Source organism: Malurus melanocephalus, unplaced genomic scaffold (genome assembly GCF_030028575.1).
Source record: "Malurus melanocephalus ecotype Western Australia unplaced genomic scaffold, MMel_1.1 scaffold_61, whole genome shotgun sequence".
Lineage (NCBI taxonomy): Eukaryota > Metazoa > Chordata > Aves > Passeriformes > Maluridae > Malurus > Malurus melanocephalus.
The window spans coordinates 1,339,269-1,366,357 of record NW_026623293.1 but is presented as its reverse complement, the minus strand read 5'-3'; the positions used below and the strand labels follow the sequence as shown (position 1 = coordinate 1,366,357).

General features: G+C 35.2%; 1 protein-coding gene across 8 annotated transcripts in view; it reads right to left on the bottom strand.

Moving 5' to 3' along the window:
* DOCK9 (dedicator of cytokinesis 9) overlaps positions 1-27,089 on the bottom strand; it is a 110,386-nt gene that overhangs the window by 26,858 nt on the left and 56,439 nt on the right. For all 8 annotated transcript variants that reach the window (XM_057366187.1, XM_057366189.1, XM_057366191.1 and 5 more), the window contains 25 exons: positions 23,552-23,626; positions 23,317-23,457; positions 22,747-22,947; positions 22,494-22,616; positions 20,022-20,104; positions 19,464-19,586; positions 17,673-17,752; positions 17,401-17,588; positions 17,233-17,298; positions 16,629-16,721; positions 16,248-16,371; positions 15,672-15,793; positions 14,224-14,310; positions 13,529-13,618; positions 12,141-12,256; positions 11,940-12,009; positions 11,676-11,801; positions 11,475-11,546; positions 9,157-9,303; positions 8,375-8,458; positions 7,647-7,758; positions 4,653-4,831; positions 3,765-3,881; positions 2,928-3,048; positions 2,190-2,323 (listed from right to left, as the gene is read on the bottom strand). In XM_057366187.1, the coding sequence (XP_057222170.1) occupies positions 2,190-2,323; positions 2,928-3,048; positions 3,765-3,881; positions 4,653-4,831; positions 7,647-7,758; positions 8,375-8,458; positions 9,157-9,303; positions 11,475-11,546; positions 11,676-11,801; positions 11,940-12,009; positions 12,141-12,256; positions 13,529-13,618; positions 14,224-14,310; positions 15,672-15,793; positions 16,248-16,371; positions 16,629-16,721; positions 17,233-17,298; positions 17,401-17,588; positions 17,673-17,752; positions 19,464-19,586; positions 20,022-20,104; positions 22,494-22,616; positions 22,747-22,947; positions 23,317-23,457; positions 23,552-23,626 (2,874 nt within the window). The remainder of the gene's footprint in view (positions 1-2,189; positions 2,324-2,927; positions 3,049-3,764; positions 3,882-4,652; positions 4,832-7,646; positions 7,759-8,374; positions 8,459-9,156; positions 9,304-11,474; positions 11,547-11,675; positions 11,802-11,939; positions 12,010-12,140; positions 12,257-13,528; positions 13,619-14,223; positions 14,311-15,671; positions 15,794-16,247; positions 16,372-16,628; positions 16,722-17,232; positions 17,299-17,400; positions 17,589-17,672; positions 17,753-19,463; positions 19,587-20,021; positions 20,105-22,493; positions 22,617-22,746; positions 22,948-23,316; positions 23,458-23,551; positions 23,627-27,089) is intronic.

Sequence of the window (27,089 nt, the reverse complement as noted above, 5' to 3'; positions counted from 1 at the left end):
ATTCTAAAAAAAAACATAAATTACAAATAAAAAGGTAGACTCAAGGGAGAAAAGCACTTGGTTTCACAAAAACAAGGAGTGACTGTACCTCTAGGGTAGAACAACCGTTCCTGGAACACTCCTAACCAAAAGCAGGAGACATGCTAACCATGAAGGAACATTTCCAGCAATCACGATCACTGATTGCTGAGCCCTTTAATCCTTTCTGTCACATTAAAGAACTGCTGTCCTAAAACCATCTCTAAATCTGACACTAGAAAATGTGTAACTCACCTACCGGTCATTGAATGGATGCAGAGTGAAACTGAATGTGCCACTATCACAAATACCAGAAGTCCAGAAGTCACTGTAAGTTAGGAGGAGGTAGACAMCTCTATAAACCTGATTATTGCAGATTCTAAAGACCTTAAAGCGTTTATCTTTGAAATATCTCTGGTGAACAAGGAGGTTTGGATACTTTTTGGATACTAAAACAGAGCAGGCAATCAATGGGTGACAGAGCAGAAACAGAATCCGTGTTTCCTAGACTTTCAGAAAYTGCCCAGAGCACCAGATAATATTCCCACTATGACTGCTGAATATGTCCATGGATATAACTAGSACTGTAGCTACTCAGAAGCTTCATTTAAAATTATGTCAATAACCTATAAAATATGCCCATATTGAAACAGAAACTGATATACTTCCAGTCTATTGTGATTCCACAAGCATAATTATTCTGAAAGAATAATTCTGAAAGAAAATTAGAACAAAAACATGACTCTTCACTAATGATATCAAGCAATGAGCAAAAACTGGGAGATAGCATGCACTGAAAAACTGATCTACTAGAAAGAAAGTTCAGAAAGCAACAAATAAGAAGCCAGGATTAAGTATTATTTGGGGAAAATATTAACAGCATGCAAAACATAAATCCTGYGTTACCTAAATTGGCAGACCAGAGTAGAATTTTCAAAGGATGTTGACTCCTTTGAAAACCCTTTTACTCGGTGAAAACACTACATATTAGTAATTAACAACTGGACAACTAAGGAATAGGTGACAGCATTGCCATTTAGCAACAGTGTATACCAAGACATTTCTTTATTACMTTGGTCAATAACAAAGAAGATATTTTAGTTCTATTAAAGTCCCGAAGACCCAAAGACCCAAATTCTGCAGATATTTAAACAGTTTGGATATTATATACTTAAACTAGGTCATGTGTATGAACTCCAGGTTTACATTTCAACATGTTTTACGTTGTTAAATTGCACATATTGGATTTGAGATTCAACTGTTGCAAAGAAGCGGCAAAACTACTGACCACACACTTCACTCAGAAGCTGAACTATACCAAGCACAAAAACCAGATACTTCTTGTAACTGAAGAGAGAAAGTGGTATGCAAAATTTTCTCTGGCAAAGCTGGGATTGTCAGAAGTGAAAAATCCATAGTAACACGGTTTTTCTTTGGAGGTTGGGAATTTTCTTCTTCTTCTCCATTTGGGCGCAAAGCATGAGCAGAGTGCCTTCTGAGAAGCTTCTCTCTCTGCCACACGAAGGCATGTCAGAGTCAAGGGGAAAAAGTTAACATGTTGTGACTTGCACAACAAGATCTAACAAAATGAAACGTGATCAGTATCGACACAAACTCTAGAAAGACAGGACTGAATACCTCACAGCTACTGCAGCCAGAGCTCCTAATCTGTAACAGCTTTAAAGTGAAATGATACAGAGAAGTCAGACTATTATAAAAGCAATCACCCAGAGAAAGCACAACAACTGGTTTTTTTCAACATTTAAAAAATGCTAAGTATTTTGTGTATAGAAAAGGATGGAATGATGGTCTCAACAAAATCACAGCTGTTCTAACTAGAATTCAGTTCTCTCTAGCAAAATCCTATACACTTCATCTAGTGCCTTTCTCTAGCAAAGGACTTTTAAGCAAACTGCTTGCTTACATCTCTACATTGAAAATCTGTTCGCATTTTCTGTGAAACAGATCTATAAATGGAATGCAAAAGGAGTTCACAGGATAATTATTTTGCAAAAGAAAGACTTATATAAACCACTCCTGTAGAGTTATTCTAGAATGTCCACCCACAATGGACATCAGAGAAGTTAACTCCTATCAGACTTAGGAACTTAGGATGAAATCTTACAAATACACTTTTGGGGTTTATCTTCATTTGTTTCTTTTTTTTTTACCTTGTCAAGAGAATTGCTCTTGTCACTGTGTCTTTCTGGGAGACTGTTTCCTGAGTCTGTRCTTATAAGAGAGCCTCTTGAGTCAGCATTCCTCACGCTATTAATATTTGGAGTTGACGTGGTATATGGGGAAGCTAAAAAAAAAATAAAACCACAACCCCAAACAACATGAAAATCTTGAAAAATACACAAAAGTCACTCCATAGTTCACTCAGACTTTTAAAACCACCGTGTATTTTTTCAGGCAAATAATCTATTCAATTTAGTTACTTTTAATGAAGACAAACTTATTCTAGAATTTCAGCAAAGTATATATGTGAGTACATACATGCAGACTTATGTACAACTATGTAGATACATGCATAAAAACCATATGTGTAATAGAYACACACTTCTATGAAGAAGCATGTGTATTTTAAAAAAAACCTTTCCCATTTTTAATATTTTAACTATCACCTTTGACAGGGAAAAAAACAGCTCTGCTCCAGAAAATAGCTTCAGTTTCATATAGAAGAGCAAACCCCAAAAGATCCCAAAAGACAGATTTCATGTACAGACTGAAATCTAACCCATGCTGAGCTCTTGACTCCATGAGGTTCTGGTAATGAAAGGAGCAGTGAYATTCCACTGTACATGCAGGAAGCARCCAAAGTTGGACACACAACATWWATTTCTGATAACTAATGAAAAAGTAAACCAGTTCCTTTTAACTTATTTTAAATTTTTTTAAGTGCTTACCGATGCCAGAGATAACACCAAATAGATCTTTAGGAAGATTGTTATCCAATGTGTTTCCTGATTTTTGTGGAGTTACTAACTGACTTGCAGTTGGCAAAATCTGAGCATCATCTTTTGTGCTCTGTTTGGAGAAGAGAGGAAAATGTGATTATTTTCCTACATTATGGACTTAATGAATATGACACATCTTCTAGAGAAACATTTGTTATGTATTTCTTCCTTAAATTTTAATGTCTATTAAATATGCTCAAAATAATGGAATGAGATGTTCACATATTTGCACAAGCTTGGGATACMCTGAAACTTTAAATACCTCAGGCAACATTGAAGAAATGAATATTCAATTGAATTTTAAACACTATAAACCAGATTTTTCAAAAAGACTCACATTACTTTTATTTCAAACACTGAAATATTTCTCTCACTGGAAGGCTTTGGGAGACTTTTTTCTTAATACCAAATGGAACACAGCAAGATATGGACAAAAGTAAAATACGTAAATAATAAAATCCTAGATTTAATAATTGTATGCAACTATATAAATGCATTTCCCTCAAAAATTACATTTTAATTAATTCTCCAGTAGYCATCAGCCCACTTGTACTACAGCTGTTTCAAAATCACATTGTTTTAGGGTCAAATTTTTCTCTAATTTCTAGCAAATTAACAATCTATTTGTGGCCCATTTGTGTCCATGCTGAAATGAATTGAAAAACTGCAGAGTTCTGAAGCTCATGAAGCTCCTTGTTCACCAGGACTATGCAGTGTTTCATATACATGTTAYCAATAAATTATGATAAAAATAATTCAGAATACCAAACAGAAATGGTCACTCACATTRCTGGAAGGGTTAACAGGAAACGGAGACACATCTTTAACATTGATCCGCTGAACATTTTCTATGAGCAGACCAAAAAGTGGCAAATACATAGTGGCTATCCTTGCTTGATGACCCTAAATAGARTTCAACAATTCATTTAAAAATTACAGTTTCAATTTTTAATCACCAATTAGTTTTAATCTATTCACTCCTAAGTTACAAAAAAACCACTTAATAAATATTTGCCAAGCCACTGCCCACATTCACAAGTTCATTAATGGCAAAAGCAGTGATCATCACTGTATTTCATTCTAATTTACAGAAGCTCCGTAAATTTTTACTGTCCCAATATAATGCAGAAAAMCTCCAAAATTAATGAGATTTCAGCTAAGACTAGCCAAGTAAATTAATATTATSTTAGCTTGATAAATTAATGATACCTTTCATTATAATTTTTTTCGCTTCTCCACAGCACCGCTGATATTAAAAAAGTCAGAAAATTAAAAATCACTCAAAATTTACCACCATGACTTGCAGTTTTCTTATAACCATTTCAGAAATAAYACATGATGGAAGGATAGCTGCCAAATATTAAGAGCCAATATTTAATAAAACGAAGAGCTTAGGACATATTTGCAAAAATCTGATTACTTWAAGCACAGCAGTTAGATTACACTGYGCTAAAATGCAAACCCAGATAAAATTATATTAAAAGATGCTTTGTCATTTCATCAGTAACAAGATGGAACTTGCAGATTGATTTTGATACAGTTTTCACCACAGTCTGAGCAGAAATWGGTTTGCTGCAAATTAACAAGKGTTTCTTTTGTGAAAGAAAAAAAAWTCYGTATGTGTGAACACCTAAACKTTATCATTTTKYACTACTAGCATAGCAATACACTTACCCTGGTAGCATATCTATCATCAAAAGAATGCTTTATCATCAAATTCTTGAGCACGCTGATGGCAATCTGCCGCACGTCTCKGAACTCTTGTAAGGCATTGCCCACCTCCCTTAGAAGCAGTCCAACCAAGAAGTGATTCTTACAGAACTCATCGGTTAATGAATAGTCCAGGTGAAGGTCTGGAAGGAAAATAYAAGTTCCACATAAGGAATGGTTTTATTTAAATCCATTTATCAATCAACTTAAGGCTGAAGTAAAACCCAGTATATCAGACACAGCAAAGTCAAACTGCTCCCTCTTCGAAGTACTTTTCATGTAATGAAAGAATCCAGGTAATTTATGTACTGAATTTATGACATCTTAAGAGAAACTTCAGCTCGAAGGGCTTATTTATTAGAACTTATCTATAATGTTTATAATGTCAGCTGAGGAGGTGTCCAAGAGTTTCTCATGTTCACTGTCATTGTTCAACACAGTAATCAAAAACCAGATGCTAATCTCAAAGCACTTTCGTTTTCTTTTGTTTTCCTAAGGGAAACCCTTAAGTCAGAAAGAAACATATCTGAGACAGCACAGACATTATACAGACATTCTGCAGGCTTTCTTGTAACTCACTTAGGACCCAACCACATCACCTGAGATCTTTTACTCAACACRGCAAAACAGAGCCAGAAACATTTCTGATAAAGGTCTTCTTTCCTGGCTGAACTCCYAGTTCCCAGGGAACAGCATTTTACCCTGTTCTTTAATTGTGCAATCAGAAACACTATCTTCTCTAGTTCTGCTATTTTKTCAGGTTTCCTAGGCCAACAGTTCATAGTCTCTTTTCTATGAAAATATGTATGCAGTGTTATTATCCAAGACACTCCCAAAGGCTGAAACAGCCAAAGACAAAAAGAAGTTCTAAGCAGCTGCTTAGCTCTTAGCTCAAACTTGCTCTATCTTGTYCTATCGTGATGAAAGTGTTAATTAGTTTTACTCAACTTTACTAAGAAAAAGTGAAGTTGAACAAATATTTCAGAAAAAAATTATCTATTCTATAAAAATATGTTAGGCAGGTTTACTTGTCACTTTTAAAAGCACCTTCCTCTTCCCTGTTTATTGATTTCTGCAGCAGTTTGATGCCTGGAAGAAATTAATGTCTTCACAGCCACCAATGCAACAGCTAACATATGACTTGTTTTGGAACAAGGCTGGGTGCACCAGGAACCCAGCTTGGCTACACAGGACTTTCATGACTGAGCTCCTACACACACATACACACACACAAAGGATCCACAAAGTGAAAGCAAGAACAAGCTACAAAAGAGGAATATAGAAGCATTGATCAAGTATGCAGAGAGAKTGCCAAGAAAGCCAAAGTTCAGCTGAAATTGTAATGGACATCAATAGCAACAAGAAAAGCTTTTACACTACATTAGCATTAAACCCCTGAATAAGGAAAACAGGGGATATTTGCTAAATGGGGACTGTGCTTTAGAGACAGTGGGCTTGGGTAAGGCTGAAGCACTCCATAGCTTTGTTATTTTATCCTCTGCTGCCATGATTCCCAGGCTGTAACAGTCTAGAGGCCACCTACAAGAAAGTCAATTGTCACCAGTGGGTAAGAATCAGGTCAGGGATCTCATGAAAGAACTCCATGCAAATCTATGCCACCAGACGAGATGCTGAGAGAGTTAACTGATAGCGCTGGAAGATCACCCATTATCAYGTTTGTTAAGCCATGGTAATTTTTCAGCTAGTGAAGGAGAAGAGTGTGACTGGGAATGGCCAAAATAAATTTACCCAGGGTAAATAATGCTTTAAGACTGGCAAACCTGTCTTCTTTAAGGGGAAAACAGCAGATGTCTGAGTGGGTTTTATATTCAAAATGAGACATTATAGTCTAAGTGAAGAGACCTAAATGTGAAAAATTACTATGTGGGCTTAAAAGTTGGAGATTAATGGTTTATATTCKACTGGGAGGTTAATGGYTTATMTTCTACAGCTGCAAGAGGAGTTTASCAAGATTTATTCYACTTAATATTACTTCATCMATGACCTGAAAGAGGAGATGGAGYACACCCTCATGAAATTCATGGMTGGATACAGTCCATATGCTCAAAKGGTAGAAYTGCATTTCAGAWTCCATATTCTACAGAAACGGCAATCAACTTCCACAAGGACAAATGCAAAATTCTGCACCTGGGGTGGACAAACTTCCTGCTGTGGGGCCAGCTGTGGAAGGACTGGCTTGGGAGGAGCTTTGCTGAAAAACACCTAGGGGTCCAGGTGGACAGTGGCTTCAAGAGGAGTTATGAAGGCACCCTGGCAGCAGCAAAGGCTGTGGGCACACTGGGCTGGATCAGCAGGGTCACACCAGGACAGCAAGGCAAGTGTTTATTCCCCTTTACTTGGCATTGCTCAGATAGATCTGTAATACTGTGTGTAGTGTCTGGGCCTCCTAGTACAAAACATTTCTTGAATAAGTTCAGTAAAGGATCACCAAGGTACTTAAAAGGCTCCAGCACATCCTGTCAGGAGAAACAGAGGGAACTGAGATTGTTCCATATAGAGAAAGGAAGGCCTGTCATGATCAAAGCAGGAAATTGGGCTACAGACCTACTCAACTCTCTAAAACCTGAATGGATACATGAAAAAAAAGTAAAAAGTACCCCAAATCTCATACTGCACACCTACCCTACAGACGAGCTGCAGGCTTTCATAGCTAGTGAATGAAAAGCTAACTCATGCCAAAAAAAAGCAAATTTAGTTAACATAGCAGGAAAGGGAGGCAAATGCTTACCATGTCTTTCCTTGGAGAGATTACTCTGCTAACTAAACACTTCCTTTAACTTTAAAAGTAAGGATTAAAACTTAAGGCTTTTATTTAACAATTTCACACTTTCCATCTTCTCACAGACCTGAAGTTACACAGTGTAACATCTAGATACSTCTAATAGTAAAAAGTTGACAAAGAAGAAATATACCATACACTACTTTGGAAGAATTTACCTTGGTATCTCTGAACTCTGCCTTTTCCAAAGGGCATTGGTAGATTCAAAGGTATGTAGTGCTCGTGATTACAGACTACACGAAGAAATTCAAACTTGAATTCAAAAAGAGTCTGCAAAAATAATTTTAAATTATGAAATAAACAACTGATGCCATGGCTTGAATAACACATTAAAAACAACTTTCCAACACAGAAGRGTGATTCATGTCAGTYTTGCATTATGGTGAATATAGACCTGTCAAAGTTCCACATATCAGCATAAAATAAATCCAACATAATACTTACTTAACAACTGGTTCTATTTACTGTTCCCATTGTCCAAAATTTACTACCATATTATGTATTGAAGAAAGAAAAGTCTGGACACACAGCAGGAAYTCTCTGGGCATCTAATACATGCTTCCACCACTCCAGTAAGTGTAGCTTAAGATGTTGAGTATCAGCTTTTTCAACTACAGACTACTCACACTGACAAAATTTCTGCTTAGTGTTGCACCCCCACACCCCATCACTTCTCTGATTCACATGCTCTAGGGTGGAAAAACTGCACCTGAAGATTGGAATTAAAATACGAAAAAGTGGTTTGCTGGAAAGCAAATGCTCTAGACACAGAGCAGGGACTTCTACTGTAAACAGGAAAACGTCTGAAGACTTTATGCAGGACTCTGTCCCCATGCATCAAGAGGAGACAACACTTAAAAATAGCTTGTTTAAAAACACTGAGTACCTTTGGATCTCCTGGRGCAAAGCAGCTGATGTAGTTATTGATCTGCTTGAAAACAAAGCCTCTATCCATAAAAGTGAAACACCTCTGGGGAAAACAAGTAAAACCAAGTTAGAATTGATTTGGTACTGTCTCAGCATTCAGTAATTGTATCTCTGTATTTAATAAGTTTATTTTCCAAACACATTATTGGTATTTCAGTTTGAATATAAAAACCAATGAAACAAGCAAACTAAATATATGCATATACGAACACCGAATTTTCCCTTAAGAGGGCAGAACTTAAACCACAAATAAAAAGCACTTTGAAAATAACTCTTTCAACCCTTTGACAGAAATGAAAGTGTCATGCCACTAGAAGTTTTATCTATCATTTTAGTTCCCATCCCTTTTTCTTCCTTGTAGATATTATTGGTTAAAAAATGAAAGACACTAAAAGTCTACCTACATAAAATGCATGCAAATAAAGCACTACTGAAAACTGCAGGATTCAAAGGCAACCCAGATTGTATTTTTAAAGGGAAAAAAATGAAAAATCAGAATACCTTTTGCATAAAATATAAATTAATTTCTTAAAACACCAAATTTGTGAATGGATGTTATCTTGATTACAGAAGATGCACATTACACTTCARTGATTTTAACWTGGACATCAACTTCTATTTAAAAGMYATTACWCATATTCAGCTTTATATGAGTTGGCTTTGAGTCTTAAAAAAAAAACCCATGCAGAAGCAATAGTATCTAAAGAATAACCACAGAGTCCAAATCTCTCATCTACCTACCTTTATAAAGGCAGCAAGGCTATGGTTTGCATTTTTTGAAGCTTCTGGATTGTCTCTGTACTTCTGAGTGATGTGTGGCATCAACATATTAACAACTGTTTCCACTGCATGATGAAAGGAGGCAGAAAATCTCTGGTTTCGCAACAGCTAGAAAGAAATTCAGATACAATATTTAATATGGTTATAATGCTAAATRCATCAGAAAATTTACTTTAGATAACACATAGATAACCTGGCAGGGAGAGAGGAAACAGTTTTCAGASTTTCTTATTTTCTAGACTGAAGGGGGAGAAGGAGCACTTGTTTAAAAGAAAATATTGTAACATGYACTAAAATGTGTTACTGAAATTCAAGCAAGGCAGTCTTTGATAACAAAACCACATGTATAAAAGCTTCTAAGTATAATRAATCAGTATTTTTCTATACTGCAATAAACTTGACAACACAAGCTTAGGAATAAGAGGSAATCTTTTAATTTTATCCATCCTCYTTTCCAAAGCAGACACCAGCTGGTTTACATGCACTAACTACATTATCAGACATCTTTGCTGTCTGGAAAAAAGGACCCAGTTTTCACTGTTCTGCAGCTATCTTGGTAGAAACTCCTTCGCCTTTCACCATTGAGGAAATTGTCATCCACGCTTCTTTCCTTCTCTTACTCCTCAGCAACTTCTAGATCCCAGMTCTTCAGACTTCAGAATCTTACTCTATGTATTTTTAAGATTCCACAATCGGCACTCTTTTTTCTTACTTTTAGGTAGTTTGCCAATTAGCTTAAAAGATTTCMTCTACATTCATAATTTTCTTCTTTCCACTCACCACCTATATTATTTTCATCGATGAATTTGTATACTCTGACCAATATTGGGCGGTAAGTGCTCTTCAGCTTTTTGGCATTGCAGAGTCTTATTTCTCCACATTATACAAACTTTACTAAAGATTCTGTCTTTTGTCTGAGTAGACTCAATGAAACATGGTGTGAGGCTGATGGCATTGACAAAAATTGCTTCTATTGTACAGTCATTATGTCTTTTCTTTTTGAAAACTGAAATCAAAGCATCCATGTGGTCTAAGTACTTCTATTTAAATAGTTTTTCAAACTACATTAAAGGCAACATTCCTAGACAGAACAAGTCATTGTCAAGGCCCTGAATAAATCAGTGATTACATAATGTGCTCCCTGTTTGTTTGAATTGTGCTCCAAAGCCTCCAGCTCCAGTTTAAAAAAAAAAATCTAAAAGGGAAAAAGATGCCTTTATAAATATAAACAGTACTCATTAATGAAATAACAARTAAGAACTAAATATTGTGTTGGTGGGTATGCCAGTGTCCAACAATGCCCCTGTAGGTCAGTCTTTGTTGGACACAAATTAAACCTAATTATTGCTACAGAAATAGTTTTTCTGCATATAGAAATGCATTCTTCTAATCAGATCTCAGAAGCAGGAAATATCTGAGTGCATGTTGCATTTATTATATCATCTAGCAAGGCAAAAAAAAAAATCTAGCTAAATACATTATTTTGTATTTAAGGGGCTTAAGATGTAATTTTCAGGAGTGAGAATATTTGCAAACTAGAGGTAAGTTCTGTTCCTTTCTCTTTCACTTTACAGAGAAGGTGACAGGTTAAGTTGATCCATATTCCTCATGTACTTCAGACTTCCAGTTATATTCCAAATACACAGTGAAAACACTGATAACAATTTCTCAACAACCTGATACGTTACTCAGCTGAGACTAYTCTCTATATTTGAAATTTTCAAGAYTTGYTTCAATAGAAAAAGAAGCTAAAAAGTTGTCACCAATGCAGAAACACACTGCTTATAGCTAAGCTAGTAGAGAAATGCATTTCTAAAATTTTAGCATTCTCCTTCTAGCCTAGGAGATAACACAAAATTAAATACTGATACTTTTTACTACATATTGAAGACTGTAAACTTCATGACTCACTGTTCTCAGGGTCATTTTATATCACAGCTATAGTACTGATCGGGAAAAAGCTCACGATTTTTTGGATGGTCCTTACATCAAAATCCACAGTGTTATCTACTGCTCCCAACTTCTTTGTATCACAATTACAAACTCTTACTAGAGACTGTGATGATTTATACAGACTGCTCTACTATACAGATTTTAAAGAATGTCTATTCTTTCACATTCATGTTGAATCTAGTCCTGTAGTTTTTTCCAATATTTCAACTGATTTCTCCTGGTGCTTCCCTCTTTCTCTCCCTTTCTTAATATTATGCAATAAAAATATGTGACTGSAGAATGAAGAGACCACATATTCAGAATATTTTTTGCAAAAGTTGACATACCTTCACTTTGGAGTTTTCTATCAAATGTTGAGCCATTGACTTTATCAGAACTTCAAAGAAAAACCATGAATACTGCAGAGAAAAGAAAACATTCAGTAAAATTGCCAAATGTATTCAACAATTATTTCAATACATGTAGTTCCTRTTCTTCAGTTATGACCAGGTAACAACATACAGTAAAAGGTATAGTTCAATGCATACCTTAAGCAGCTTGTTGCTTGTAAGAAAGTCAGCAGATGGCTTTAAAATTGTTGTCATGGACTTTGTCAGCTCTTCATGTACTGTCTTATATTCAGAAGCAACATAAGGCTCCGCTTTATATGCATACTTGGGGAAGAAAACCAGAATTTAATATGAAATTATGGCATATTACAAAAGAATTTAAATTAAATACATGCAACTGAATTAAAATACATGCTTTCTTAGGGAAATAAAAGAAGGAGACACTCAATTACTTTCACCTACCTTGACATAAGACCTCAGGTAGCTATCCAAACCTTCTTCATGACACTGAGCAACAATATGGATAATAACCCTGAACAGAAGCCAAAAAACAATTAAATCTATAAAGATCCTGACTGCAACAGCAAAAATGCTACTCAGTTACAGATTTATGTGGTAACCCAGTTATCATGTAGACTCTATGAAGCACTTAAAATTTGTTACCTTGTCACATTGACTGCAACTTCCTCCTGAGTTGCTCTAGTGAGAACTCTGAACAACTGGTTTAGAACAGTTGGCAGGAAAGCTATCATCACRTGGCCTTCCATGGCATGAAGGCTCTAAAACAAAGTAGTAATACTGTCAGTCCCATGAATCAATGGCCTTTAAATCACAAATTCTGAAACAATAAAATTGATTGCAAGTCATTTTACAAAAATACATGCTGCTTGCACAATTTGTTTTTAATTTCCAAAAATACGGCACAGGAAGCAAATGAGGATATTTTCCAATATACATATTTAATAAATGTTTTCTACATTAAAGTAAATTARAGATATAAATTAGGTGTTATTAGCAGCATTTTAGAAGTATTATTTGTACTTTTCCATTGAAATGCATACTATGTAATGATTCAGTGAAAAGTCTGCCCATGTACCCAACAGCACACTGACACTGACATTGGTATATTTTGTTATTTCACCCACCAATGCAGACATTTAGCAAACAGAAGTTCCACAAAAGCATGCAGATTTCTTAACTGTGATAAGTGCAATCCTAATTACACAAACTACTGCTAAACAATAAACTAGCAACTATGCAAAAACCCAGCATGAACTAAAATCCCTAACTACTTAATGCTGGTAATTGGAGAAGTGAATTATTRACCACTACATCTTCGTGACAGGCCTTTGCATTCCATCACAGGCAAAAGATACTACAGASATAACCACCCTAACAGTAAAGGCAGTGTATGAACTTCATCCTGCAAAGTTTTATGCCACAAAATTCCCTGGAATTAAAGAGAATTTGACAAAAAGGAGCATTGCTGAATTTGCATGCAGACAACACATGCCAAACACTTCCATTTAGTGTTAAGCAGCTCTCTGGTCTTTGAATGTTTGCCTGTATTGCACATCCACATTATTCAGGAGACAAAAAGGTCTTCCTTCCTGTGTGATCTGTGACAGACAAAATTGCAGTGGAAACCACACAATCTATTGATCTAATCCTGAAAGAGAACTGAAGATATTACAATCATGACCTCCTAAGCAAAATTTTAGAAAAATTAAGTCATCATTCCTTACTCAGACATAGTTCAATTTGATTATTTTGACAAACTAAGCCATTAGTGTTTTGCAATTACCAGCCACAAGGCTGACCAATACTGTCCCATTATTTCTTTGTCGTTTCCTCTTATATTGCAATTGTAAATTTATTTAAGGCAGAAAGTATCTTTGTGGGTTTTTTCCACTGTACATTCCATTAATACGAGTCATAGTCACAGTACTAAATCTCACACTGAAAAATGAGACCGATAAAATGYCTGAAGCTCCTAGGTTTTGCAAAAGCATAAATAAACTTATAATGTTTAATTCACAGTCATTTTATACCTTAAGGTATTTTACAAGATCAGTTCCTAGTGCACGAGCTCCAGACTCTGTTTTCTGACAGTACTGAAAAAAATTATGCAAGTGCTGGTCCTGTCAAAGACAAAAAGAACAACAACTTAAACAATATCTAACAATACTATCCATAATCCATTAAAAATATTTAATATGTAGAAATATATATCTTTGTCCATAGACTCARTTTTCAAAAATAATAGTTGAAGTGCACTATTCTGAAGACTTATTTAATYTTATTTTTTAAAATGAAATTTCCAGTGTTTTTTGAATACCCATTATACAAAATACCACCTATATTTGCTTCTGACTGACATGCAGAAAATAGCATGTTTAATTATCCCAAGCAAGCATAATATGTTTTTTATGAACAGGTCTAACAGGACTCCTTGCTTTSCAGACATGCCAGTAAACAGCTTTTAGACAACTAAGACCTCTCATGTAACTGGAAAATTCAGACTGGAATGGATGACAGGAGGAAAAGGCTCATATTTTGAATAGCTTCCATTTAAGATCTTCTGTTTTTCATATCTGATGTAAMAGAAACAGACCATAAAAAGAGCCCAAGAGACAAAAGAGATGAGCATACTGAGCCTAAGAATCTTCCCATATATTGTATATAYGTACTATAAAAATACATTATTCCTAAAACTTTCTTCAATTTAATTTGTTTTATAACTCACCTGTGTATACACAGTTGACACCAGATGAGTGGATATTTTTAACAGTTGTTTGCCTCCATCTACCCATTTAATTTCAGGACCAGAATGCTGCACACACACATGAGGGGAAAAAGTAAAATGATGTAGCAGGATATTAAAGCAAAACAATCAGTTTACAATACCATTAACAACAGTTTTTTCAAAAAGAAAAKAACAGGTTGAAGAAATGTGTTCAATGAATAAAGTCATAAAAAAAGGAAAATTATGCAGGCAATATTACCAAAAGCATTTATGAAGCTTAAAATGTTTTTTACAAGTCTCACAGTACTTTCCTTGAAGGCTAACAAAATTGATTCTCTGTGAGTCACAGATTTCRTGTTTCCCTACAACTCTGCAAAGAAACTTCTGACTAGAGAGAAATATTTACTAGTTTTCTCAGAAAAATAACACAAGAATTTTCACAGATACTCCCACAGTTTAAAACTTAATATATGTCACTGATAGGTAATAGCCAGTGCTTCCTTCTCATCCCATTTCCAAAGARCTGAGAATGGGAATGTTCACCCTGACAGGTGGTTATAGAGAGATTTTATTGCTAGACCTACAACCAGACATATTGGWCCTAACCTTCTACCCATGGGCATGAGCAGAGACAAACAGCAGAGGCATAAAGAATACACCTACAATGTGAAAAGATGAAAGATGTGAAGGAGACAATGGCTGGAAAGCTTACAGCAGAGTTTAAAAAAGAACAGGTGTTAAAACAGGAGGAGAGCAGCACCTCTTGCTGCTGATTTTAAGTCTGTTCCTCCAAAATTAGTCAATTTTGTCTCTGCATTTCAATYTCTTTGTCAAATTCCCTATCACATTTTCATTTTGTATTCTCCTTGGTATGATTTTTATTACTATAATTATGCAAGCTTTCTGCTTTGAAAAATACAACCATAGATTTTACTTGTGAAGTATAGAGATCACAAAAATCAAGATGTGAGAATAAGACTTGTTCAGGAATAAAGGACTTACTGAAAGGAGACAGCATGAATTGCTAAAAAAAATTTAGTAAAGGACTCAGATTATTTGCATACCTTCATAAACTCAAAATAATTTTAAATGTTTAAAAACTACCATAACTTCTAGTAAATTATTACTATAGAAAATTAAACTTACACATTTTTAATTATATTCACTACAGAACAACRGAAGTATGTAACAACTTAAATTTCTAACTTTTACATGAATTTGAAGCAACCTTCCCTAATACTTTTTTTTTGTCTCCCATTTGTCTTTGGATTTGTTTGCTTCCTCTAAGTCTGACATCTAACTTTTGCTAAGCCTTCCCTTTCAACTATAAAAGAAAATAAATTCACTAGATAATTACTTAAATCTTATCATCTGACTGGGAATTAAAACCAAACCTTCTCTCCACACTGGCTTTCTTTTTAAGATTAGAGCAATATTATACAACATACCTTTCCAACACCCACTTCTTGATAACTAAGATAGCCCGATGGAAGATTTGCTGACACTGGGATTTGTTGCTCATTGGTGACCACTCTTCCATCTTTTATCAGAGGAAGCCAAGAATACCCAACTATAGAATATAAAAGGCAAGTCACTTCAAATGTTATGAAACTTAACATAAACCCTTATAAAAGTCTTACCAAATAATCCTGACACATAATTCATAGAACAGAAAATGTTACTGTAAAGGCCAAATGATTTGAACTCAAACAGCTACAAACACTGAAAAAGCAAAGTAATTGTCACTGAGTTTGAAAACCACCATATAAATACAATATATTATATTTATAATTTAGTAAAGSACTTCAGATTATTTGCATACCTTCATAAACTCAAAATAAATAGATGGACACTCTAAACCAAAATTTGAAACCTTTAAATTAGAAGAAATATTTTATCAAATCTTTTAGTCAGCACTATGTAATTAAAAAGCATTATATGGATTACAAAAATCATGGGCTACCAAATAATAATACCAAAAGTTTCCCTAGTAGTTATTAAGAGAAAAACATTAGTGTACAAACCTTGTGTTTCAATAACATCTTTCTTCTTTGTACTCCCTTTGCTTGAATTATCACAGCTGACATGGTAGAAGGTGAACAACAAATGGTGCTTTTCATGTAACTGAGTGGGCAATTCTATTTTAATCTGAAAGGCAAAGAAATCTCTGTAGAAGTTTTCAGTTAGAGCACTGACAYGTCATATTGGTTCTACTTTTAAAAAGCAACTCCAGGTTGTATGYTATTTGAAGTAAGACCACAAATCAAATACACAAAACTTTAAAAAAGTCCTTAGAAAGGGGACCTGATTTAATTGAGGACTTCACAATCCGCTCATATTTTCTTCTMTTTTGAAACTTACATAGAATCTAAGCTGGTAAAAGTTCCCTCAGTAAGACAGCTTACCTCATCATAAAACTCTGGATTTTGATGGTGGTGCAGAACAGCAGCAAATGCACTTCTGGTAAACACTGGTCCACCAGGCCTACCATAGATACACTGAGAAGAGACAAACAGAAAAAAGAACAAAAAGACGTTGTGATCCTTTTTTACTCTCAGCTTTGGATGTTTCACCCAGAATTTGAAAGACTTTAACTTGTGTTTAACTTGATAGAGCTGACACTCTACTGCAGTGAGTGATTTCACTTCAGGATGTCTCCACATTCCTCTGCTTCTGATCTTCCAGGCACCTTTTATACACTGGGATAGTTCATAAACAAACATGGAGCTTGGCTTTGCAGTTACTCTAAAGCTGTGTTAATTTGCTGTGGAGCAGGCATAAACCACCCTTGTTTGCAAAAAATTTATTCCTGGAATTTTAGTAAAAAACTGAAGACATTAAATGCTCTCAGAAGAGCATTTAGAAATCCCTCATATCAGAAACAAGCAAGTCATCCAGAAGTTATTCTCAAGCCACCATTCCAAATAAATCAATTAATCCAGTACTACTGCATACCTAGCTAGCTGCTCACTGTTTACTTCTATTAGTTGTAAAAATAAAAAGACTGACCTTTAAAGGCAAAGAATCCTCTTCATCAGAATCCTTGAACTCAATGCACACTGCAATATTTCTAGCCTAAAGCAGTAGTTAAAAACATAAACCCAAGCRATTAATCATAAGGATCATCACAGAAATAAATATATAAACAATCTTAACCAAACCTGATCCTCTACTCACCTTTGCAAAAGACTTTTGACTGTCATATTTTAAGTGCTTTGGATAAACATAAAGGTGATTATTGTAGATGGTAAAAGGCTGAGTGCATTTTGGTATACAGGGAACAAACTCCTCTATTTCAAATGCTGTCAGTGTCTTGGTACTGTTTTCAAACTGTTTCATGGGAATGTATGATGAGTTAACGTAATCTGCAATTACATTAGAAAAAACAAGTAAGGAACTAAAGAGGCAAAAGCCTAAATGTCCATTTAACACTGTTTGYTAATACTCACTTGGAAAATCTGGCGACACATTGTCAATTGTAACATCCAGATTTCCTAAAATAACAGGAAGTTTGGCCATCTTTTCAGGTCTATAGGAAGGAAAAAAAAAAAAAACACACCTCAGAGTCAGGCTAAATGCAAATCAGAGGCCAGCAAAAAAAAGATAATAGGAAACAGAGGCAAAAGTAATATCCTGAAATAGGAGTATGAGAGGAAAGGTGGTTTGAGAGTGGWTGACTGATCAGGACTTGCTTTTTGCCTAGATACACAGTTTTCTTTTCCTTTAAAATCTCAGGGGAAAAAAAAAATAGGTTTGATATAGAAGTGTGCCAAAGGTCACAGAAAAGATTACTTTTTCTTTCAATCAAAATGAAACACTTGGACAAAGATTTTGACTGCCATTCACTATCATTTGCAGCAAAGAGGGAACCTGTAAGTAAACTTCTTAAATCTCAGTGGCCAGTGAGTGATWAGCTTTCGTGGCAGTAGGATAAACCCAGGGGTAGAGAATCAGCAGGTTCTGATCTCCTCCCTTTTCTAGACTAACTATTCACCCTGCAAAACCAGCCAGATACAGATGTTTTCGTGTAGCTATTTCAGAAACATGAAGTACAAGTATTTTCCATGCTAAAATCATTCAGAACCCTTTATTAGTAAAGATAATCAGCAGCATGATTTTTTAAAATTATTGCACACCAAGTAGATGCAAGTACATTTCCCAAAATGTAATCCCATGCTGTGATGCAAAATTCCGGTTGGAGTCAGGATTCTAATCCCAATAGATATGCCTTACACATTAGAACCTCTTTCTTACTGTAATTTCTGTGTAATACTGTAATGGTTCCACAAAGAGGATGCTGAAATAACCAAAAGCATTTCCTTAACTCACACGGTGGTGTGGGCAGGCTCATTTACTGCTCGTTCCAATCCCAGTAACACCATTTATGGCAAGGAGTATGAGTACACAGAGCAATTTCACTGCTAGGTAAACTTCAATGAAACTTCCAGCCACTTGCTAAAAGTGAGCTAAAATACCTATTACAAACATCATCTTCTGATCAGATCTGGTAAGCAAGAATAAAGAAACTGTAGCCCAAGCCTTCTGTGCTTAATGATTGTTCAAAYTAATACCATTCCCTCTAACTGTACAGTAACAGAAGTGGAAATTTCTTTGCAAAGCAGCAGAGATTACTGTTTTACATCCTATTAATGACTTCATGAACATGGTCAWCTGTCAGTAATAGACTATTAAGCCTTGCACACAAACTGATGAAGTCTTTAAGAATATTTWGTAAAAAAAAGATAACCAATGTCCTGGTTTTTGGGAATCCTGAGTCACGTGCATGCCCAAGGARGGTGGGCTGGAGACTGGCTTGAATCCCTTTCCCTGAGAGCGTGCATCCCCTGTCCAAGGTCAGGGAACAGATGATTTATGCTCATATTTGTTTTCCTTTGAGAACCAGAACAGCATATTGTGCAAACATAACTCCTAGCACAGAGATACTTCAGGATATGATGCTGATTGCACGTTACATGTGGGATAATAATTCAGTCCTGCTTGCAGCTCCAAACACTGCAAAAGAAAGAGCTGTAGCTTGTATGAAGGCCTTGATTATATTTTATACAGCTTCTATATTTGAAGTGAAAGACACACACACACACACACACACACATATATATATATACAACACATAAAAATATTAGATGTTCCAGTCCAAGCACAAAATATGGTGCAGCTTAAGGTGAGGAGTGAGGGGTTTGAAATTGGTTTGTTTTCTCAAGTGGGAAAATCAGACTTACTTCCTGAAATCTGCTAACAATTTCAACATGTCTTCATTTGAGAGTTTATTACTGTCTTGTCTGAAGAGTGGAGAAAATCTTGCATTTTTGTCCAGGGTTCCTGAGGCATCTTTAAACAGCGTCCTGAAAGTAAAAATCTGCTTTCAGTGGAGTTTATGAAGGTSTTGAAATTCATTTCAGGAAATTTCTTTACTACAAATCAGAAGATACTGCATCATCCTTCATATTAAGCACTTAATATTCTTGTCATTGTAGGYGAGTTTAACATATACATAGCTCAGTCTAACAAATAAGTGCAAACCATTTCATTCTAAATTACAAAAAAAAATATTGAGGGCAGAAAACAGCAGGCAATATCAACAGTTTGAATAATAATGTAATGAATTGTTTATAACTTTTTTCCTACTACAGAGCTGAAGTGTAAGCTTGTTGGTTAATTGAAAGTAAAAGAAGAAATAATTTAAATGACACATTAAGTTTTACAAGCAGGGAGATGCAGAAAACCATGTTAGAGAAAAGTGAGGGAAAAAAATACAGATTGACAAGATCTGTCCTTACCTAGCAGCCCAGGCAAAAGGCATTCTATATTGACCTAATCTCTGGCATGCCTGCTTAGCATTCTTTAAAACTTTCAGTGCAACCTGCAAGGGACATAAATAGCCATGTTCRAAAAGCTACATTTTGAACCATGAGTACACAAGAAAAAAACCCCACATATTGACACTGATATGAATTAGAAAATAATCTCATTTTCAAAGATTAAAGATTAATCCTAAGTATGCAAGGGAAAGACAATTGGTAACTCCTCTTAACGATTCATCAGGTTAAGCATTTTCACAGCATTTTGTGGGGAAAACAGACCCATCTACATTCCTGATAATAAACATTTCATTAAGTGAGAAAAGAATTATTATGCACAGCATGCACATGGAAAGCTAGAGCAAAATTCAACTATTTTTTAAGACAAAACTCCAACTCAAGGAAAAAACATTTCCTCTCYCACTGGATCCCCTATTTACCACCCACCCTATGTACCAGAACACATTCCTGCAGAATAAGTAGTACAACACTCCAGAATACTTGTGTTACAAACACACATAGAATACAGAGAGGAGTGGTATGAAGATCACATGGACAAAATCCTATGCACATGGATAACGCTATGTATGGACAATGAAACATTTTTCTCATTGAAAGTTAAAATTCTTCATTTTGTTAACTTTTAAATGAGCTGAAAATCCATTCTATAGAACCAACATGTACAACAATCAGAGTTAGAAACCCACTGATTTGATGTGTTCAACATTAAGCTGAACCACTTGAGCTGAAGCACAAGTTCCTGACAGTGCAGTGGGCTTCTCTTTTCCAGAAATCAGCTTCTCCTATGTGTCCACACAGACCAAAACTATTTGCCAGAGGCAAAACAACCTACAGAGTAAAACTTCCTGAATATCATCCCTGATGTGTGCTGTTAATATTACAAAGAGCTGACTCTATGTGTTTGAGTGAACTCTCCATTACCCCTTCCTGTGAAAAGAGGGAAATAGCACTCTGAAGCACAAAACCTTGGTAAGTAATCAWCATGAAATCACTGTATTCAATGTTTAAGGAGAGAAGCAGTGACTTCCTGGCTATAGAATCTGCTGATTCCATTTTCCTTTTTTCTTATCCAGAGTAGAAATTTTGCAGGGAACTGGAACTCGTTCATTACACTGACCCACATGGGAGCTCTATACAGCTGGTACTGTTCTATTTTGTTTCATATTAACACAGTGTAGTCCCTGAGAATAAGAACTGCAAAAAATTCAAACTAAGTGTTCATTTGTATAAAGTTGTAAGCAACTGAATGCCAGAAAGTATAAATTAATATAATAATGACTAGTTCTATTGGCTACTCCTGTTGTACAGGGTAACTACAAGCCCAGAACTCAGCATCAAGTGTGGGAACACTTGGGCTTACTTCACCTCCCCATGTGGCTCAGCCCCAAGGACACCAAAATCACCGACTCAGTTCAGGTTTATTTTAATTCAGTAACAGGCAAGATCAAAACCAGACTCCTAAAATACAAAGCTGCTGCTTTCCAACAATAGCTGGGGAAAAAAMCAACAAACTCAAGCATTCCTGGAAAAACAAATCAGTAGGCTGATCTATATTAAGACCAAGTGAAAAAGTCATGGTTTTTTACACATGGCTTAGCCAGCATCAAATTTGTAGGAAAAGAACACTGTTGCTCTGAAGAGACTGAAAGTWAACTGTTTCTTCTCAGCTGAGAACAGGCAGAATGTCAACAGCAGCTGACACTGCTTAAAAAAAMCACCTTTCTCTTGTATGCTGGTCTGGTTATTTAAGCATAACTGTAGATCAATAAAATTAAACCTCTACTTCTTCACTGACAAACAAGAGCAACTAACAAAACTTTCTGTAGAGATGGTTCAGAAAACATCAAAATGTTCAGATTCCTGAAAACTTAAGATGTTCCAGTGGATCATTTCCAAAAGTGATTTTGGTTTCTATCAAATGTGCAAAACATTTTATACATAAAATCAGAAGCTAATGATTTCAGTGGTTCTGGAGGAAAAAAAACCATCAGGYGTGCAGATAAAATTACAGTAAACTACTGCTACCAAAAAGTGAGACAAAGAAAATGTCAACCATGTTCTAGTAAGTAAGATACATTAACTAAGAGAGATAAACTGTTARTTTATGATCTATATTTAATATTGCACTGTTCAACAATTTTCAACTAAACTTTCACACTGAAATCCAATATTCCTTTGTCAAACCAGTTTATTGAAAGACATTAGAAAAATATCATGATTATAAAAAGTGAAATAAATGTTTCTGACAAAATGTTACTTTATCTATAATAATAATAGTTGCTAGAAATAACTACAACATACTAAATCATATTAGGCAGTTATCTGAATTTACTATAAAACAACTAAGATTTTGATTTCTATTTATTAATTTGAAATCAATCTGTTTTGCCTCAGATTTTTTTTTTCATGCCAGAGAGGAAAATAACATACCTTTGAAGAATCTGAACTTTTCATGTATGGCTCAGCACAATGTGTAATACTTCCCTGTAATACCTTTTCTATTCTAGCCACAAGGAAAATGTCTGTATGAGGACACGTGACTGAGAATATTCCCTAGAAATAAAACAAGGGATAAATATTGGAGGAAAATGCACATTTTACAGCATACAACAGAAAGCCAATGAAACCATTTGGGAAACTTGTATCCAAAATCCTGATAGCTCTTCAGGTCACTGGTTCTTACCTGCCTYGGATATTGTAACACAGTTTCATGAATGTCTTGAATTCTGTGTAAACTGTCCCCACTGCCATTCATCATTTGTTGAGATGCACTGGACAGCATGTGCCTTACTGAGGCATGGTTCAAATCAACGTGGAAATCTGCTGAAATCTTCCTGTTGTTTTTAATATCAAATAGTGACAACGTGACAAAGAAAGGTTCTACCTAGACATTATAATAAAAAAGAAAAATAATCACACGTCAGTGCAGGCATCTATATCACTGTAAAAATGGATATGAGAAAAAGATAAGTAACATTTTTATAAACACATATGGCCATCACCCTAGGTATTACTGACAAGATGCAAAAGACAGTAAAAGAAAAATTTGTCTTTCTACCATCCAAAAAATATATTAGCAGCAAAGTTACTTTCTATAGGATTTAGGCTTTCATTTYGATTTAAAATACTAAAAATGCCCGTAATATAAACTTCTCAGTCACAGCAAGGAATCCCTGCCATTAAGGATAGTGCCAACCAAATATTAAGACATTAGTTTATGAATTAGAAGAAAGTAATTAGATTAATTATTTACATTTGTTGTTGGTCCTTCTTCATTTTCTGCAACGCAGCTTTGCAAATTAAAAGMTAAATCATTACACCTTACGAGAACTTTTTTCCCAAATTTCTCTTCAAATGGCTTCACTTCTGGTTCAATACTAGAAAAGTCAAGTTTCTTTAAAAAGAAAAAAGAAAAATTAAGGTAAGTTTGTTTTCATCTCAAAAGGATCAACATAAAAAACCCCCTGCTTTCTTGTAAGAGGTCTAACCTGTGCATCTGGATCCAAGGCAAACAGTTTAACTCTGCTTTCAGTTTTCAGTTTGATTTCTGCTTCTCTGGTACTCTGTTCAAAATAAGAAAAAAAGTCTTGGTATCGCACCATTAAAGTGGGCTTTAATTTCATGCCTTTTTATGTGATGTTCAAAGCTTCACACRTTTTTGATTTATGCATTCATTTCTCCCTTACTGAGCTTTGCAACTCCTCAGTTTACACTGATTCAACATGACCAAATAAAAAGTGAGAGCCTCTTCTAAAAATGCTTTTTCCCAGTCCTAGAAATATAAAACCTTACACCAGCAACATGTAACCTTCCAAGCTCATGGGAAGTACACTCCAGTGCAAATTATATATCTACTTTCTTAAACAATGACTTTCATAACCCTCTTTTATTCAAATAAAAAAAAAAAAAAGACTGTAGGTTAAAGCTCAGAGTTCTCCTGAAACCATAAGATTTTTCAGGAAAACAACCAATCACCTAAATTAAGAAATACCATCACAGCTCTCTTTCTATTTTCTTTTTCTTGGTTGCTTTTTAAAAAACCTTTCTTGAGCTCTGCTGCCAAAGAAGTGGTTTTCCTRTGGGTAGCTGGAGAAAACCCAAAATCTTCCAAAAGATAAACCCCTCACATTTAAAAGTTACTTTGCAGAGTTCACTGTACACTGCCTRGGATTGGTGGATACCTACCTATTAACAGTAAAACAAAAGTGAAGTGGAACAAAATACAATGTGAAAACTGATGGTATACATAGGTTACCTTTCTTTATTTAAGTAGAATTCTGTGATTTTTAAAGTCACAGGACATGACAAATGAACATMTGCATGTGCCAAAATTACCCATGCACAAAAAATGCCATTCTTAAAGTAGCAGCTGGCTAAACAAGGATATAAAGTATAATGTTACAGACAGGTGTCTCTTTTTGGATCAGCCTCCATGGGTTAAAAGAGGTCACAAATCCAAAATGCTCATCACTGACCAACAGCAGGAAGTGATCTACTGTCTACATCTGCTTTGCTGGAGACTGAAGTAACTTCTACTACGTCTCAAAAGATAGAAAAAACAAAACAGAAGAACATAATCTCCAAGAGCTCAYGACCCTATTTTTAGATTGATAACAGGAATTAAAAAAAGAATTTGGCTTAAAGGATATACTACAGAACAAAAACTTGTGAGGTGTATTCAGAGTATAAATGYCCCAATGGTTTTAATTTACTTTACTTTGTTATCTTTAACACAYAAAGAAGAAAAGAGGAGAGTTGCTGTGAAAGAGACGACCCAGATATTCAATACCAGCAGAGTACTGGCAGAATTAGCTTGTTGAACAACTGGTATAATTGAGAAATACAGAAAATGTAAAGAGGTTTAAGGATGGCAAGGCATTTGTGTGCATGTTTTGCAAAGGTAATATTTAGTAGCAAGAACTGAGGAAGATGACCTAGCCATAGGAGCTAGACAGAAACTATTTCAGCTAAAGCATATTGAATAGTTTCAGTTTCTTTAGTGTTTTGTGCACTACAGACCAGATGAGAATATGCATTTTTGACTGACAGATCAGGGGCAGTTGTCAGAACTCAAGAACTGAAAATGCATGTAACCATCAACCCTGTCCATAGCACAGCAGTGGCTCTGTAATTTTATTTCCTCAGCTGTAAAACTCAGACAGTATTTTCCCACCTCAAGGTTCCATTCTGGAACCCATAATGTTTAAGGAGATGCTTGGGCACACTGATCATGACAGTCACAGTTATTTCAGAGGTCTCATTAGTTTTAAGATTAATAAACACAACAACAAAAAACAACCCCAAAAAACCCCAACCACCAGAAAAAAAAATTTAATACAAAACCCCTACATTCACTATTGGTACTTAAATTACAGATAAATGGAACATGAAAAAGGCAGAATAGACAGGGTGATTGAGACAGATGTGTGCACATCTATGCACTGAAGTGCAAAATCCCAAATTAGTTTGTGTTATAAACTAATAGCTATTGATAGAAAAATGAAGGCTTGGAGATGTATGTACTCAGAAGAGTTAAACCCTTCCTAGGAAGTCTGTTTTTTTCTCCTGCTGTCAGGTGCTCTACAATCACCCCTGAAGGAATTTCTCTCTCCTCATAAGGATATGAGGTCAGCTATTGTGAAATTCTCCTCTTAGAACCAACAAAAATAATAAAGCAGCTATAAACTCTTCTAAAAGAAAGCCCAATGCCTTGCAAGGCTTCCACTGGGGAAAAGAGAGCTAAATCCAAACAACAGCTGAAGAGACAAGGCAAGAAAGAATGAAGGACAAAAAAAAATCCTCTAAACAAACAGCATTTGTATAAAGCAATCAAGTTAAGACACAAAGAGGAAGACAAACAGGCAGAGTTTTCCCTGTACTTTACCTCAGGGAAAAAAGGCTAGCAAAATACATTAGACCAAATTATTTTGAAAAGCAGTGTTCAGTAAAGATGAATTACAAGGGGAAATAAAAATATATTTTGAAGGAAACAGAAATTTAAAGGGGTTATAACCATAAAATAAATAATAGTAATATAACATGCCAGTTCTTATAGAGCTGAGTAAAAATAATATTCTAAAATATAATGAGCTTTAAGAGCTGTATGCYTCTGATCCAAAAGTTGTGGAAACAGGATGTGGCAACTGTAGTACTAGAATGATATGCAGGTGCTGCAGCCCTGAAGTAAAGTCCCCTTTGGAAGGGATATAGAACATAAGCATTTAATAACTGACTTTWCAGAAAGAAAAATCTTCCACACAGTAAGAGCATCTAATTTCATAATMATTTCTGAAATAAATTTTCATAGACTCCTGCTAATATGCTGTTGATGTTTACAGCCCTTCCAAGGAAGTTTTGATTATATGTACCACAATCCCAATTAATTTTCAAGTACAGCCATAGCTGGATTTAGATTATCACGTAACAGATTTTTGTGTACATGTGCTAAATTGATTACAAAGCAGTAAAAGAAGGAATCAACTCAGCCAACCAATTGGGATGATAAAAACTTGTTAATATTCTCTGACTGGATCTTTTGATTTGTTAGCTACTGCATTAGGTAGAATTTGATTTGCTTGCTCTCAGGTCATAAGCTGTACTCCCTTCAGGAGTAGTTACTATGTCAGACAGATCCTCAGAAAAGAAGCAAGAATTTCTCCCTTACAGAACTTACAAAAACCTATTGAAACACACAACTCACTGATTTAATTGAAATAAAGACTGCAAATGGACTCAGGAAGAGTTATTGTTATTTTCTCTTTGTTTCCATTTAATTTTATTCTTGTTTCTACCACACTTCTCTAAGAACAAAACTGAAAAGCAAGAACCATGGCAACACAGGGAGCATTCAGGGACCTGCCAGTTCATTATAAACATAAACATCTTAAAATACATTCAGTTCATCACTGTTGTTAAGCTGCTCTGGATTTCTAAGTACAAAAATAAAACTTGACTTCAGAGTAACTAGATCTCGATAGAAATATTTTGGTACTTACCTGAATCCAATAAACCAATATAAAATATAAT